Source organism: Podarcis filfolensis, assembly GCF_964270895.1.
Source record: "Podarcis filfolensis genome assembly, chromosome: 9".
Taxonomy (NCBI): domain Eukaryota; kingdom Metazoa; phylum Chordata; class Lepidosauria; order Squamata; family Lacertidae; genus Podarcis; species Podarcis filfolensis.
This window is the reverse complement of record NC_139610.1, coordinates 21,413,308-21,429,851: the sequence shown is the minus strand read 5'-3', so window position 1 is coordinate 21,429,851 and position 16,544 is coordinate 21,413,308. Positions and strand designations below refer to the sequence as shown.

At 41.9% G+C, this 16,544-nt stretch overlaps 2 protein-coding genes across 26 annotated transcripts in view; one reads left to right on the top strand and one right to left on the bottom strand.

The window, feature by feature from the left end:
* The window catches only part of NSUN7 (NOP2/Sun RNA methyltransferase family member 7), a 30,420-nt gene extending 19,024 nt beyond the window's left edge, over positions 1-11,396 (top strand). For 2 of the 3 annotated variants that reach the window (XM_083630368.1, XM_083630369.1), the window contains exons 11-13: positions 3,113-3,230; positions 5,307-5,430; positions 7,243-8,715. In XM_083630368.1, coding sequence (XP_083486494.1) covers positions 3,113-3,230; positions 5,307-5,430; positions 7,243-7,884 — 884 coding nt within the window. In that variant the 3' untranslated portion in view covers positions 7,885-8,715. Of the gene's footprint in view, positions 1-3,112; positions 3,231-5,306; positions 5,431-7,242; positions 8,716-9,603 lie in introns of those variants that run through there. The other variant, XM_083630370.1, reaches the window with a different exon arrangement.
* APBB2 (amyloid beta precursor protein binding family B member 2) overlaps positions 9,445-16,544 on the bottom strand; it is a 171,579-nt gene continuing 164,479 nt past the window's right edge. For all 23 annotated transcript variants that reach the window (XM_083630342.1, XM_083630352.1, XM_083630336.1 and 20 more), the window contains 2 exons: positions 15,317-15,496; positions 9,445-14,246 (listed from right to left, as the gene is read on the bottom strand). In XM_083630342.1, the coding sequence (XP_083486468.1) occupies positions 14,079-14,246; positions 15,317-15,496 (348 nt within the window). In that variant the 3' untranslated portion in view covers positions 9,445-14,078. The remainder of the gene's footprint in view (positions 14,247-15,316; positions 15,497-16,544) is intronic.

Genomic DNA, 16,544 nt, shown 5'->3' with positions numbered 1-16,544 from the left:
TGGACTTCTCTGCGACCCATCCCCTCTGCAGGGAGGTGGGACCAATTCGGATGGTCCGCCCCCGCCACTTAATGGATCCAAATGGTTTCCAGAGAGTGGTAGGGGATGCTTTATCCCATGTTGATGGCCTTTCAGCTGATTCCCAGGTGGCCCGCTGGAATGTGGAGTTAACCAGGGCTATTGACTGTTTGGCTCTGAAGCGCCCTCTCCGATTGCATGGAGCCCGGACAGCTCCGTGGTTTTCCACGGATCTGAGGGCAATGAAACAATCGTTGAGACGGCTAGAGCGCCGGTGGCGGATAACTCATTCCGAATCTGACCGGACACAGGTTAGAGCTCAACGTCGAGCCTACCAAGTGGCGATAGCAACGGCAAAGAAGAATTTCTTCACTGCCTCTATTGCATCTGCAGAAAACAGCAGCAGGAGACTTTTTCAGGTGGTTCACAATTTAGCGGAACCACCTGCAACATCGGGGCCCAGTACGGCCCACATGTTCTCCTGCAATGATTTTGCAAAGTTTTTTGCAGATAAAATCGCTCAGATTCGGGAAGAAGTAGACTCCACCGTGGGAGCAGGGCCGGGGCGGGAGAGTGCTAGAGTTCTGTCTAGTCAAGTTAAGTGGGATCAATTCCAATCTGTTACCTCCGAGGATGTGGACAGGCTGCTTGGACGAGTGAAACCAACCACCTGTCTCCTGGATCCTTGCCCATCCTGGCTTATAAAAGCTAGCCGGAAAGGACTGGGCGATGGGCTTCGTGGGGTGGTGAATGTTTCCCTCCATGAGGGAGCCTTCCCAGGCCCGCTGAAAGAGGCGGTTATTAAACCGCTTCTTAAAAAACCATCTTTAGATGCGGCCACGATGGCCAACTATCGCCCAGTCTCAAATCTTCCATTCTTGGGCAAGGTGATTGAGCGAGCGGTTGCCGAACAACTCCAGGCATGCCTGGAAGAAGCGGACCATTTGGATCCCTTCCAGTCGGGATTCAGGCCTCATGGGACTGAAACTGCCTTGGTCGCACTGGTTGATGATCTCCGGCGGGCTAGGGACAAAGGTGAGAGCTGTTTCCTAGTTCTGCTGGATCTCTCAGCGGCGTTTGATACCATCGACCATAACATCCTTCTGGACCGTCTTGAGGGGCTGGGAGCTGGGGGCACTGTCATACAGTGGTTCCGCTCCTTCCTCCTGGGCCGTGTTCAGAAAGTGGTGGTGGGGGATGAGTGTTCAGACCCCTGGGCTCTCACTTGTGGGGTGCCTCAGGGTTCTGTCCTCTCCCCCATGCTTTTCAACATTTACATGCAGCCGCTGGGAGAGATCATCAGGAGGTTTGGGCTGGATGATACCCAGCTCTACCTCTCTTTTAAATCAGAACCAGTGAGGGCGGTGAAGGTCCTGTGTGAGTTCTGGAGGCGCTTGGAGGATGGATGGCGGCTAACAGATTGAGGTTGAATCCTGACAAGACAGAAGTACTGTTCTTGGGGGACAGGAGGTGGGCAGGTGTGGAGGATTCCCTGGTCCTGAATGGGGTAACTGTGCCCCTGAAGGACCAGGTGCGCAGCCTGGGAGTCATTTTGGACTCACAGCTGTCCATGGAGGCACAGGTCAAATCTGTGTCCAGGGCAGCTGTTTACCAGCTCCATCTGGTACGTAGGCTGAGACCCTATCTGCCTGCGGACTGTCTCGCCAGAGTGGTGCATGCTCTGGTTATCTCCCGCTTAGACTACTGCAGTGCACTCTACGTGGGGCTACCTTTGAAGGTGACTCGGAAACTACAACTAATCCAGAATGCGGCAGCTAGACTGGTGACTGGGGGCGGCCGCCGAGACCATATAACACCGGTCTTGAAAGACCTACATTGGCTCCCAGTACGTTTCCGAGCACAATTCAAAGTGTTGGTGCTGACCTTTAAAGCCCTAAACGGCCTCGGTCCAGTATACCTGAAGGAGCGTCTCCACCCCCATCATTTTGCCCGGACGCTGAGGTCCAGCGCCGAGGGCCTTCTGGCGGTTCCCTCATTGCGAGAAGCAAAGCTACAGGGAACCAGGCAGAGGGCCTTCTCGGTAGTGGCGCCCGCCCTGTGGAACGCCCTTCCAGCAGGTGTCAAAGCGATAAACAACTACCTGACATTCAGAAGACATCTTAAGGCAGCCCTGTTCAGGGAAGTTTTTAACGTGTGATATTTTACTGTATTTTTGGTTTCTATGGAAGCCGCCCAGAGTGGCTGGGGAGGCCCAGTCAGATGGGCGGGGTGTAAATAATAAATTATTATTATTATTATTATTATTATTATTATTATTATTATCCCTGATTTTTCCAGTCCACTTTAGGAAAGCCTTGTGAGCTAATCATTACTTGCCCCTGCCTTCTGGAAGGGATAATAAATGCCCTCCCTTGAAAATCATTTAATAGAAGAAAATTCCTTTCTCTGCTGAATAATATTTCTAAAATTGTGAGAAAGTCAGTGTTTATTTTTATTTTAAAGTAAGGTTTTAAGATTTGGTTCCCAAGGCAGCTAACTTGCAAATTATTTGGACTAAATGGGAAACAGGATCAGAGCAGATAAAAAGATGGAACTCATCAATAAAACAATTGCAAATTAAAACTTATTAAAAATGGAGTAGCAAAAGCATTTGATCAAAGTGTGGTCCATAAGTCTGTCTAAATGAAAAGGTACTTGCATGTCAGTCGAAATCCATCAGAGGGTGCTAGACAGACACCACTAGGAAGTGAGATAAATATTACTTGCTGATGTCTGTAAATCAAGTTGCTATTAAAGGCACAGCCATAAACTTATAATCCTAGCCGGAAATGGATGGTAGGGCATGTTAGAGGCACAATATGGTTGTAGGGAATGTGAAAAGGTTTTAGATTATATAGAAGAAAGGGGATCAGCATGTGGGTCCCTAGTTGGGGTGGGCTTTTAATGGAACATATGATTTACTCGTGACAAAATGTGAATTCCTGGTTGCTTTAGTTATAAGATGGTAATGTTCAATACATCTATACAAATTGGTTCAACTTTAAATGTTTTTAACATCAGTTAGTGACATGTGTTTAATATTTAAAGTGTGCTTAAACTAGAAATTATTAACAGTTGGATTTTCTTGTTACAGTTAGCAGAGTGCAAGCTATTGTCTACTGCACCTGTTCGGTTTACCCAGAAGAAAATGAAGTTGTGGTGAACAAAGCCCTGGCATCTGGAGCAGAAGGACCCAAGGCCCAGCCTTACAAGTAAAGAACAGGTTTTTATTGGTTGTGAATTACATTCTTCTGCTGATGCAGGGCTTACAGTGCCATATAGTCCTTACCCCATTCATTCTGTTTCAAAACTGTAGAGAGTACTCAGAGCTTGAGCATAGAATCCTGTCCAGCTGCTATACCTATTGTAGCTAATTCAATGACATTAGTAGCTGGTGAATTAAAAAAAACCCCCAAACCTTCTACTCATGAAATTGATGTGTCTTTCTGTCAGGATGACCATCTGCATATGTCAGTTTTTGCATGTCTGCTTTAGTATGTAGATGTTACTAGAAAAAACAGGATGAGAGCCCATCCAGCCATGCAGAGTGCATGGCCCCCGTTGATACCATTGTGTAGCCCAGTCCACACATTGTTACTTGGGTTTGAGAAGGGGAGGAGTATGACGGAAACTCAAACTGTAGTTTGAGATGCTCAGAAGTTTGAGTTTATTTCAAGCTATAGTTTATTGTGATGTGCGAACCAAGCCCTTGATTGTACGGTTGTGGCATACAGAGAAAAGGATTGCTATTGAACCATCTGGTCATTAACACTTCTCTTGCACCAGAAACAACAGATTTGCTGTTCTTCAGGAAAATCCCAAGTACTTTTTTTGAGGGCAGTTTACACATTGTGACAACTTAAAAAAAATGGGCAAAGTGACTGATGCCCAGAATGGATTTCTGCCTAGGTTGCTGATTTATGTAATGTGATTTGGTGACCCTCCTGGGACTGCAAAGGGGTTAAGTTTAACCTCTGGTTTGCTAGTAAAACTGAATTACTGTGTCATGAAATGATATATGTCTAAGAAGTGTGTTACCGACCTGAAAAGTTTGGAAAGCTCTGCCCTAAACCTAAGTACGTGAAGTTAAAAACTCTTCTGGACATCACTCGTAATAGAAATATGCACAATAACTAAGCAAGTATTAGAAGTCACCCCAGAACTGGCCCTACTAAAAATCTTCCAAGATAATAATGCCCACTCACACATAAAGAGCTCATAACCCACCTACTCTCAGCAGCCAGAAGCATCATAGCCAGACACTGGAGAGACCTGTCAGGAGTAAGCATGAACCAATAGGGAAACAGCCTTATTAGAAAAACTAACCAACAAACTGAAAATGACATGGGGACAAATAGAAGAAGACACCTTCACCCCAATACACAGCCCGACAAGACAACAACAAGAACCCGCTGACAGCATACAAATCAATCTGGCTAACCTGATCTGATCCAAACACACACACACACACACACACACACCCTCACCCTGCTCAGACACAAAAACAATTCTCACTACAGCCAACCAAAGTCAACCAACCACACCTAGGCCACCCCAACCTCTCTTACCACCAAGGAAATACAACAAGCGAATAGGAAGAGAACCCACACAAGTGACGCTGACACAAAACCCTACACATGTACTAAGTACAACGGTACCTTGGTTTTTGAACATCTCCATTGACAAACATTTCGGTTTTCGAACGCCGTAAACCTGGAAGTAAATGCTTCGGTTTTTGAATACGCCTCGGAAGTTGAATATGCCACGCGGCTTCCGCTGAGTGCAAGATCCTGAGGCCTAACTGTCAGCTATTGAGTTTTTGGTTTTTGAACATTTCAGAACTCAAATGGTCTTCTGGAATGGATTACGTTCGAAAACTGAGGTACCACTGTAGAAGACTAGAAGCATTGTCACCCACCCCTCTCACCCTCCCCTTTTCTCCCCCTTTTCTTGCTAACCTAACACTGTATGCAACACTAATGTCTCACAACAAATGAAACTGATCTGTAGAAAATGCAACTTGAAAAAAAGAGACAATGCACGTATTTTTGTAAACTAAGAAATCTTTAATGATTTTTTTTTTATAAAAACCCCAGCACAATTGGGAACAGTTGCTGCCCATTTAAATGAAAACAGTGCGTTTAATATACTTAGGAAAAACCCTTCATGACAGCTCTTAGCTTTTGTTTTTTTAAGAAAACTACAGGGAGGCCACAACTGACTAAAATTGCATTTTACTTAAGGGCACATGGTGGTGATTCAATACTTTGTGTTAATATCCACTGTAGGCTTTGTCCGCCTGTTCTTCCATTGTGTTGCAAATCAGAAATAAGCTTGTCTGCAGCAAACTTTTTCCGACTGGAGCCATCAGATATTTCTAATAGCTGTTTTATAGCTGTTCTATCCCGAGAGGTAAGTACTAGTAAAAGAAAAAGAAAAAGTAATATAACCAATAAAATGAAGTGTTTTGATATTTTGAATTTTTTTTGCTAGTGAATTCTTGGATATAGATGAAAGGTAGTGTAGATTTAACAGTTAACATGCTTAACAGCCAACCATTGTGCAAGTAATCTGTCCACGAAGAAGGCATTGTGCACAATTCCCAGTCGATATACATAATCTCCCTCAACTGCATTTTGTAAATTTCTTGGCCATTATGTTGTCTCTCCAAGAAATGTGCTCTCGTTTCCTTTGCCTGGTTCAGTAGTATGCAATCTGTGTCCACCCCCCACCTGCCCCAACATACCACCCCACTGATCTGCTGAAAAAGTCAGGGTCCCAGATAAAGATTAACCTTTTTTCCTGGAGTGCAGCCTTCTTTTCACCCTTCCTTTCCCCTTCCTACCACCCCACAGAGCATAGGGGCAGCCGCAGAATGTCAGTGACTGCCCTGAGGCCGCCTTTCATAAGCAGGCCTCACGCTCTGCCAGCAGAACTTCCCTGCAGCCTCCAGAACCATTGGAAGTGCCTGCTTATTCGCGTTATTTAGTCTAAAAACTATCTTGTAGTGTCCTGAGAACTAAAAGTATTCTTAAACTGAATGCAGGTAATGGTGAGTCGTCCAAGATCACCAAACAATTCCATGGTGGAGGTGAGATCGAAAGATCTCCATCTGTTTCAAAGCTATCTTACTTTAATCGTATTGTTTGCCATCTGATAATATGATGCTTAAGGGGAGCGGGTGGTGTTGTGGTGTAAACCAACAAGCCTCTTGGGCTTGCCAATCAGAAGGTCGGTGGTTCGAATCTGCGCAATGGGGTGAGCTTCTGTTGCTCTGTCCCAGCTCCTGCCAACCTAGCAGTTCGAAATCACACCAGTGCAAGTAGATAAATAGTTACCACTGTGGCGGGAAGGTAAATGGTGTTTCCGTGCACTCTGGCTTCCGTCATGGTGTTCCGTTGCGCCAGAAACGGTTTAGTCATGCTGGCCACATGACCCAGAAAGCTGTCTGTGGACAAACACCGTCTCCCTTGGGCTGAAAGTGAAATGAGCGCCGCAACCCCAGTCCCCTTTGACTGGACTTAACCGTCCAGGGGTCCTTCACCTTTCACCTAATATGATGCTAGGGAGGTTATTTTTCTTTACTGTTACTACAGTACAGTGGTACCTCTAGTTAAAAACTTAATTCGTTCCAGAGGTCCATTCCTAACCTCAAACTGTTCTTAACTAGAGGTGTGCTTTCGCTAATGGGGCCTTTTGCTGTCGCTGGCACACGATTTCCATTCTCATCCTGAGGCAAAGTTTTCAACTCGAGGTAACGCTTCCAGGTTAGCGGTGTTTGAAACCTGAGGCGTTTGTAACTCAAGGTACCACTATATAGTTGAGCTGGAAAGCAAGGAGGGTAGAAGCGCCCAGGTAGGGAGCCCCTGCTCTGGTTCTCCAGGGGATGTTGACCTCCAACTCCCGTTAACTCCAACCAGCATAGCCAGTAGTTGGGGATATTGAGAACTGTAGTTCCAGCAACAACTGGAGAGAGTCAAAGGTTAGCTACTCCTGCCCTATATGATAATAAGGACAATGAGGTCTGCAGAATGGTGGTAACAGTAGATACTTAGAACAGCAGCTACTTCCTCTGAAATGCACAACAAATGCTAACGTGAATTGCTTTCTCAGAACTAAGGGTGTCATTTTCCTATATTTCTGTGTACTGTGGATGACACCAGCTGCCCTTATTCGGAGCTGTGATTTGGTTTTGCTGATAATGTGTCCCTTTTAACTTTACAGAGGGATCCATCAGAGACGGTGTCTGTGAAAGATGTTTTAGCTCGTGCTGCGGCAAAAGGGTTATTGGAAGGGATTGACTTAGCAAAGCCAGCTAAGAGAGAAGAGAAAAAGAAAAAGAAACAGAAAGTAACCCAGCCAAAGACACCTACTAAAGAGGCAGTGATAAAGTCCAAAATTCAGGAGTTCCTGGATCGAGAAATGAAACCGGGCATGATTGAGTCAGATACTTCCGTCTCTAATTTAGCTTCCAGTGCCTCTCAAAAATCTGTGAACCAGACAAATAGTTCCGTTCCCCTGAAGAAAACAGTCCAACCCCCCTCGAACTCGTCTCTGCCGATGATGTCCAAGAATTCTCTTACTGCAGCTTCCATGCAAAAGATGTTTGAAAAGCATCGAAACATCAGAAAACCAAAGCTTGATGATAGTGTGATGGTCTTGAAACCTGTCGAAATCGTCCTGCCTCCGGTAATGGTGCCATACTTCAACCCACAAGGAAACCGATCCCATATTTCGACTAACCATTATTATTATAATTGGGGTGGAACTCATGGCACGCTTAGCCCTTCTACATCCAAAAAGCTGATCAAGACAAAAGAGCCCTCGCTTTCTTCTACAGTCAAGCATTCTCGTCCGTGGCTTTGAAGATTGCCTTTTGTAACTCAGTTTTTAACCGTAATTCTTTCAAAATTTGAAACTTGCATTCCTCTAATGGTAAAAAACGAAAACCCTTGGGCATTCAGTATTCATCTGCATAGGGACCAAACTGCTCTAGGCAGCAGTTAAGATGCTCACATGCCTTTTCCAAAGCTATTATTATGGTAGCAGAGGGGCTGTTCTGCAGAAAGGCTTTTATCTCAATGAACTTTGAATGTCAAAAAGCTTAAATTAATATACAGTATCAGATTATGCAGACGGGTAAACCAGAGGTTTCATGGGCAATAGATGATCAGCTTAGAATACAGCAGACAGATTCTGTCTAAGTAAAAACTTACAGGTACTGAATTTTAGGGCTAGCCGTTACAATTGTAAAGAAGAACAGGGCTTCTAAAAAGTAGAAGTGGATTTCAGTTCTTATTTTCTAGATATTTCAGTGTAAAGCCTTGGGAATTTTGAATACCTTACCTTGTATCTTTTTCTAAAATTGGTTCCAGTCTGCAGAGTGATCTTTCAAGACTTCAGCCTGTTTAATAATCTGCTCAAATCTTCTCTTCCAAAAGGACTGGTTTTTTTATTTTAAAAAAGCAAATTGTGACCATTTTGGCTTTAAGAATAGGACATCACAACCTCAAAGAAAAAGGACAAGAACATTTCCGGGCTTTCTTTGTGAGGGAGCATAATTACTGGATGGTTTCATGTTGCTGCGGCTAGACACTGAACTCTACTAGGACGTCAATATAAATATTTGGCTCATTAGGCAGCATAGTTAAATGGAAACAAACCTATTAAACAATTGCTGATTAATGCCTTTCATAATTCTAGTCTGTTATTTTCTGTGTCCCCGCGCCCTAGCCACTTAGTATCTTTTGTAACTAAGGATTTTATAGGCTCAGTTGTAACACATATGCATTAGTCCTAGATCATTACAGGAAAGACAAACATTCTGTGCTTCCTTATAGGTTGACTATATTCTTTCTGTAATGTTTGAAGGGCATTCATATATCATGTATAAAATATACCCATGAGGCATAGTTAACTGAGATGCCTTGGTACCTTTTCAGATGTTGGAAGAAAATTTTTGTTCCTTATGAAACAGTTTTTGTTATATATAACATATCAGGAGCAATTAAGCATTTGGTGGTGGGTAAATTGAAGAGGATGCATAACGTGGCAAAGTGTTTTGGCTGGTATCTGCAGTTGAGAGTACTACTGCGTTAGGTAGTAGTAGTAGTAGTAGTAGTAGTAATAATAATAATAATAATAATAATAATAATAATAATAATAATAATAATTTATACTCCATCCATCTGGCTGGGTTTTCCCATACTTTTGTATTTTCTTAAATATTCAAAAATCATCTTTTTCCTTTAGTAAACCTACTCTCATTAAAATCTGCCCTATTTTATATTTTAATCCGGAGATTACATAGCCGAAAAGGAATAATCACCATTTTTTTTTACCAAGCTAAGACAAGTCTTTTTAGAATGGTGGTTTTTCTTGTGAAATCACTAAGCTCCCAGCGACATAAACACAAGAGGCCAGTAGTTAATGCAGCTAAATTTATTCTTGCAACAGATTACATTTAAATGTGTAAAAAGTGGACAGTGGTGGAAAAAACTTTTCTGTTTTAAAATCAACTACTTCACGTAATAGCGAGAGCTCTTACTGATAAACTGTGTGTATTTTCTCCTTTCTCTTTTGCAGATAGTGAAATAAATCAAACCTACTTCTGCTATTCACACTTCTCTCCCTCAAAATAACTATGCCTGCCAGAGAGAGGAGCTAATGATGGTAATGATAGAGCTCTAGAGAGGCTCCGCTTTTGTGAGCTAATGCGATAAAAATAGCAGTTTCCCTCCATATGTGATCTGTTTAATTGACTGCAGAGTTCTTTAACAAATAAACAAGTTCTTAAAGCTTTGTAGACGGTGCCATTTTTGTATTCAGCTTTCTGTAGATTTTCTTCTACTCAGCTATTAAAGGCTTTGCACACAAAGTTTATCATTAAGACCTCTTTGTTACAGAAGTAGGATTGATGGCGTTTCATGCAAATTTCTTTCCGTTTTTAGGCATTTCTTCATCTCTATGAAAAAACATGTTTTTTAAAGAAATAGTACTTGTTTTGTATAAACGAAGCAACAAGCAGCATCAAAGAACTGCTGTGGGTTGGGGCAGAAAAAAAGGCATTAATTAAGCTATCACAAATGACTGGTTAACAATCTCCCTTCCTTCAACGGAGTACGCAAATGAGGTGGTCCGTGAGAGCAGCATCTAACTTGCTTTTTGTGTTTTTTAAAAATAATAGAAGTTAGCTTTACATGTTATTTTTGCCATTTTACTTCTACATATTCAGTTAATTAAAAAGGTGACTACAAATAATTACAAAAATCCTCTGTCTTTAGGCAACCTATAGTACACTGAGATTACTTAGCACTGGATTATCGTGTGCGATCACATCCAGTAATAAAGATATGTCAACATAATCGAAGAATATTTCAGTAAAAATAGAATAAATAAAATAAAAATATTTAAGCTGTATTTAACAAGTTAATCAAAAAAAGACATGAAACGTCCAAGGCATAGTGAACATGGCTGCCTTGTGCAATTATAAAGAATGCATAGATAACAGAAGTGTCACTACAACATTGAGTAAGTCATTGGCATTTGTTCACATTCAACCCATACATGTGTTTTGGCCATCATTGAGAAATGTTTTATGTTTTTTTGTCTGGTAAGAACTGCCTTGCTGCTTTCTGTTTCCAGCAGTGGCCAGCCTGATGCCCTTTGGGAGCTCACAAGTGTGGCCTTCCCTATTGTTTAGTCCTCAGCATCTGGTATTCAGAGACACTATTTCTACAGTGGAGATTCCATAAAGAAGGTTCAGATAAAATAAGCTTATAACAAGTTTGATTTTAAAGGAGCGGGATGCAACTCTCAGCTGGTGGGACTTAAAATGCTGAAAAGAATAAAAAGGTTTTAAAGCTTTTGAAACTTTGCAACTAAACCAAAAGCTAGTTGAAAAAGAAATGCTTGGTCTACTCAGTGTTTTCAGCAAGCATGTCTTGCATTTTCTTCTGAATGTGAAAAGGTCATATTCTAGAAAAACTCTATGCCAATTAAGACACAAATGAGTTAAGGTTTCCTGCTTGGGTTTAAGTACTTAATGAGAATGGAGCATAGCCATATAACAGAAACTATTGGTTTGCAATTTTATGATTTTTTAATTTTTATTTGAGGAGAGCTGCTAGTAGTCAGCATGTACTTTCTAAAAATGGAGAGAGTAAGCCAGATTATTTTCTTCAGGAGGGAAGTGAGAATGGTAATACCTTAGCAAAGGCAGACCCAAGCATTTGTCTACTTTAGGAGCACAATGGATGTGACTTTTAGAGCAATAAAGCCAGGAGGCTACACTCCTTAGGGTTACTTCTCTTGGAAGGTAATGGACCTTACTACCTCTGTAAAGTTAACTGGAAAATAATAAGGGTTTAGTCAGACTTTTTTTAAAAAAAAATTCTTTATGCATAGGCTCATTTCTGGTCTTGTTAACCTGCAAACTATACATCATAAAAATGGGGGGGGGGGGAGTTGCTAAGTTTTCCATTTTGTAGCTCTTGGGACATTGTGGGCTAATTCACACATGCCTGAATTGATGATTCAGCAATTGATGACCTGCAGTTGGATGTGTGCCCTAGCTCCACTGAGAAGCGGTGTGTTTGAGGTGATATGGAAGGGGTTGTGATCCGGTGTCTCAGTCACACATGCAAGCCACTGCTCGAGGTGGTACTGATCAGGTGATAAACATGCGCATGAAAGCAAGCCCAATGCTGCCTTTAGAGAGGTAAAAGCAAGTGAGCACAATGCTTGGTTTGGCAGCAGCTGTTCCTCAGCGGCGGAGGGAAAAGGAAGAGAAACCTTTTAGGATATGTGAGCCAAATGGAAGCAGCTGTGGATGCTGAGATGTGGTTGGGGTTTTTTGAGCAGTGGACATCATCCCCCCCCCCAACTCTCTACTGTTCCTAGTTGCTCCTCTTCCTATCATTCACCTATTTCTGTCTGCTTCAGAAGCACAAGAAACTCTTGCACACACAGACATTTTTGTGTACTGAAATTGCACATGCAGCACCGACAGAATAATGTCTGTTTTGCAGTGCGCACTCATGGTGTCAAGCTACAATTGACACTTGCATGATTGTGCGCATTGCTTTTCCTAAACGGAAGCAATATTTGTGCAAGAAATAACGATGGAGCATTTTTTTATCTTGACACTATTGATTGACTGTAGTATTCTGCCTAATTCCTTATACTACAGATTGTTGGGCTACTACAGACTGATTCACACATGACTCCACTTGTGAACAAACAGGAGGTTTTGTGGTTTACTCCTGTATGCATTGATATAATCTCTTCTTTAGTAGTTTTTGATATGATCTCATCTTTAATAGTTTTTGGAGGAGAGTGCACAAACACAAGCTTGCCTTCCCTTACCCTCTTCAGTTGTACATTCGACACTCTGGGGCCTGACCTCTGCCACGGCCCCAGGGCATGAATGGGTTCTAAGGCTTTTCCTTTGGCAGCTGCGCAAGTGAAAATGTGCTACACGTTACACATAAAAAATATTAAAAACCATCCAAAACACATAGCATAAGGTGCAGTTAGAAGGAACTAGCATGTGGAGTTGGTTGTGGGATTTGCAACAAGTTTCACTTGGCACTGCAAAGGTCAAATGTGGTGGTCGGGTGTTCCAAAATCTACTGGGAGATGACATGATTTCTTAATTTAAAATCAAAGTAAAATATAGCTCCTTGGAAGGCTGCAAATTAAAATGGATCTTGCACAGCAAAAATGTCATTTAGGTGCGCTCAGCACCCAACCTCTGTGGGAAGAAATGAAATGGAGGACATAGTTCTAGGGATAGAACTCAAATAAGGAAAAACCCATGCACATTCACAGTTACCTAATGCAAACCCTGTCATAGGAAAAGTAACAAAGGATACCTTAATCTTCCTTCCCCTTTCAGTTAAAGAGGTTTTACTCATGCTGCATAGCTGAAATTCCATTTCTGATGCACTGATCCTTGTAGACGACTGGTGAAGGATTAAGGTACATTTTGGCTTTACTATTTTTAACCTCATGCATCTATCAGGTCCTTACCTTTGCTTCCTGCCTGTATCAGGGTAGAAACATTTAAAAACATAGACCAGCATCTATAGAAAATGCTAAGAAGCGCTTGAGCCTTAGTGTCACCAGTGCTGCGATTTATGTTTCGAAACAAAAATCCCAGCATATCCTCCCAGACGGCTCTCTGAACTCCTAAATGACAAGCTCGATTTCAGAACTGAAGGGCATTTCAAAGGTGATGATCTGCTACGGGGGCAGTGCTTCTTTACGAGAAAAAAGCATGCAAACCAAATGTAGTTAATACCATGCGACAATAGAGCACATCTATTTTCTTGTGCATACATATGCCTGGGAAAGGGTCATTCCCAGCACCAGCGTGTCAATGAAACCGATACACATGTGATTGTCACAATTATAATATCGTTTGCACGCTCCTTCCAATCAAACTGCAATCTGCATAGGAAACTGTCGTGTTGAAGCAAACCCAACTGGCCGACAGAAGATGAAAAATGGTTACTAGGGTGCACAAGATGGAAGATTGGTTAATGAATGCAGTTTCTTTAAAAAAAAAAGCAGCTCAATATTCATATTACAATAATACAATGGTAACTAATACTTGGTATGTACTTCAGTGTTAAAAATGAGGACAAAGTGCTGCAGGATACAAGGACTGCTTGTGACAAATCCCAACCAGGATGGGGATGAATATCAATTTGGGCATGGTTCTCTCCGAAGAGCAATGTGCCATAATCCTTTCTGGTGGATGTGTGAATTTAAGTAACGTTCATAATATTTACACAGTTGGAAAACAGACCTTCCACTTCATGGTGCGAAACCTCACAGCAAAAAAATTACTCATGCTTCTTTTCATATCACATGATGGTGGCAAGAACGAGAGAACATGCTTTTGTCTAATATTATTTGATAAGGGTAAATTCTCTGAAGACAAAGCATCACCAATTTAAACTGGAAGGCCAAAAATCAGTTCATCTTCTTTAATGTGGCTACTGTATCTTCTGCTAGATGTTTTCTGAGAAACCATTTCTCTTCCTGCAGGGCTGCTATGGCGTGTCCGTAACGGGACGTTTCTGTTTCAAAGTGTCAATGAGGGACAACATCCCCCGTTTTACATTAGTTGTGACTCTTCTGGTCATCGAGTCTGCAGGAGGAGGAGGTGGCCGGACTTTTTGTGAAGGAGGTCTGGCTACCAAGCACTTCTGGTATCGTAGCTGAAAGAAAGCAAATATGTTCTGCAATCATTAGCAAGGAAACCTTGAGTTTTCCTCACTATGTTCTGCAAAATCATTTAGGATTTGCTTCCGAGTAGGCAAGACACAGACATATCATGACCCATCAAGCTTAAATGCAACCCATCAAGCTATGTATGGTCAATTTAAAATCAACAACTATGTATAGTGGTTCATCAACCTAATTCTGCTACCTGCATGGGATTGGTTCGTCACAAGTTTTGCAAATCTGCCCTTAGACATGGCACTTGTAGATCCTTAGAGCAGGTCTTTCCTCATTTTGGCAGTTTCTTACATTCTCTGCACAATTATTACAACGTTAGCGGGGACAACACATCATTAAGATATTGGATACACAACCGTCCTTTCTAATACAAGGAGTAACAACTCAGCATGTTGGCAGATTTGTCTTAAGTCTTCCACCTCTAAATCTAAAAGAATATAATTTGATGGTAGTGGCTGGGATTGAATGTTATTGTGTTCTGATTGCCAGAACTTGCTCAGGTTAGTGCTGGTATTTTCTCTATTAGCCCAAGGGAACGGATGACAATTTTGAAGAATGGTACCCACTAAACCCTCTGGAAGCAGATGCTGAATAATACCACTGAAGCAGGGAACTCTGGTTATTCTCATCAATCTTATAATTTGTTCTTCCCATTGTCTCCTTTCTATAAAGACACATTGTTCTCTTGCAAAAGGCTGGCGCTTGTTTCCTTGACTCTGATGCTTTATGCTACTTATCTGGTTTTCAGTCTATGCACGTAACAGTTCACAATATTGACTGCTAATAGCATTAAAGCAGAGGAGGGGGAGACAGCTGACACTAATATTTAGAATCATGGTGTTAAATGTTAAGATCCGAGCGCAGAACTGGGGAGAGAATTGTAATTTATCAGGGCGCTCTGAAAAATGAATAGAATTATTGTTTTCCTGTCATTCTGCGTTCATGCTAAATACTACAAAATAATATTTGAGGGGGATTTCATGTACTGGTTTCTTTTAATTTTCTACTATTTCTACAAATTGTACTACAGTTTTCTGTGGTCACTTACCATACAAGCCGCCTGGACGGCTTCTGATACGTTGCCTGCATTGGGCTCACACCAGAAAACGTGGCACTCAAAATGCTGGTTCCCCGTATCCATTATGAAGGCAAACGTATGGATATCTTTGCCCACTCCCATAAAAGACAAGAACCGTACACGACATTCCACCACAATTTCCTCTTCATTCTAGTTAGGAAGGAAGAATTCATGTTACTACAAATAAAAGTTTCAGAGGTAGCACTGAAGAAACAATTACTAGTCTGAGCACTTGAAGCTCTGATTCTTGGAAGGTCACCAGTTATGGACCAAGGAACAAACCTGGTGTAACCTTCCAAAATGCACCAAGAGGTGGACTAACTGTCACAGCATCCCGAGTTTGGAGGCTGATTTGCAAATAGGCATACAGGGTCATGCAGTTTCACACACAATGAAAACACTCTTTCATATTTATTTTTTAAAGGTTGCCAAGCATCTTAATAAACAACAACAACAACTCTCTTTTATTAAAAAAATCACCTTAAATCAGTATGCAGATATGCAAGAAATTAATTTGAGGGGCATTAACCAAAAACTAGAGGTTACTTATTGTCCTAAGCTACCTGGGGTTCATTCTATGCCCATCAACTTCTCAAAGTAGGGTAGAAAAATACCCAACCATCTTGCCCATACTATGAATTCCATTTTTTTATGGCTATTCCATTTCAAGGGGACTAGAGGAGATCTCTGCTGTCCATGTACATTTCTGTGCATATATTGCCTTGAGATGGTTGTTTAGAAGGTGATTATAAATAACGACAACGTCAACAACAATCACCCTATTACAAAGCATTGCAAGGAACCATTGGACTCAATGAGTAAATTTTAACCCAGTAAGGTTAATTTTGTGAGGCTGGCTTTATTTTGACACAAATTAACCATCTCATAGTGCAAACCTGATACACTGATTCCTTGTTGGTAGCATTCCTTTGAAAAACCAAAACAAAACCGTATTAGGCTATTGGGGTATGTTGGACCCACTGTATATATACAGTAGAACCTCTACTTACAACCGCCTCCACTCGTGGATGTTCCAAGTTGCGACCATGGCAAACCCGGAAGTAACCAGTGGGTTTGCTGCTGTTTGCGCATGCACAGTAGTGGGCAATCGCTGCCCACACCTGTGCACAACGGTGCCTCTCCCAGGAACCCATTTTGCCATAAGGACAGGCCTCCAGAACGGATTGTGGTCGTGAGT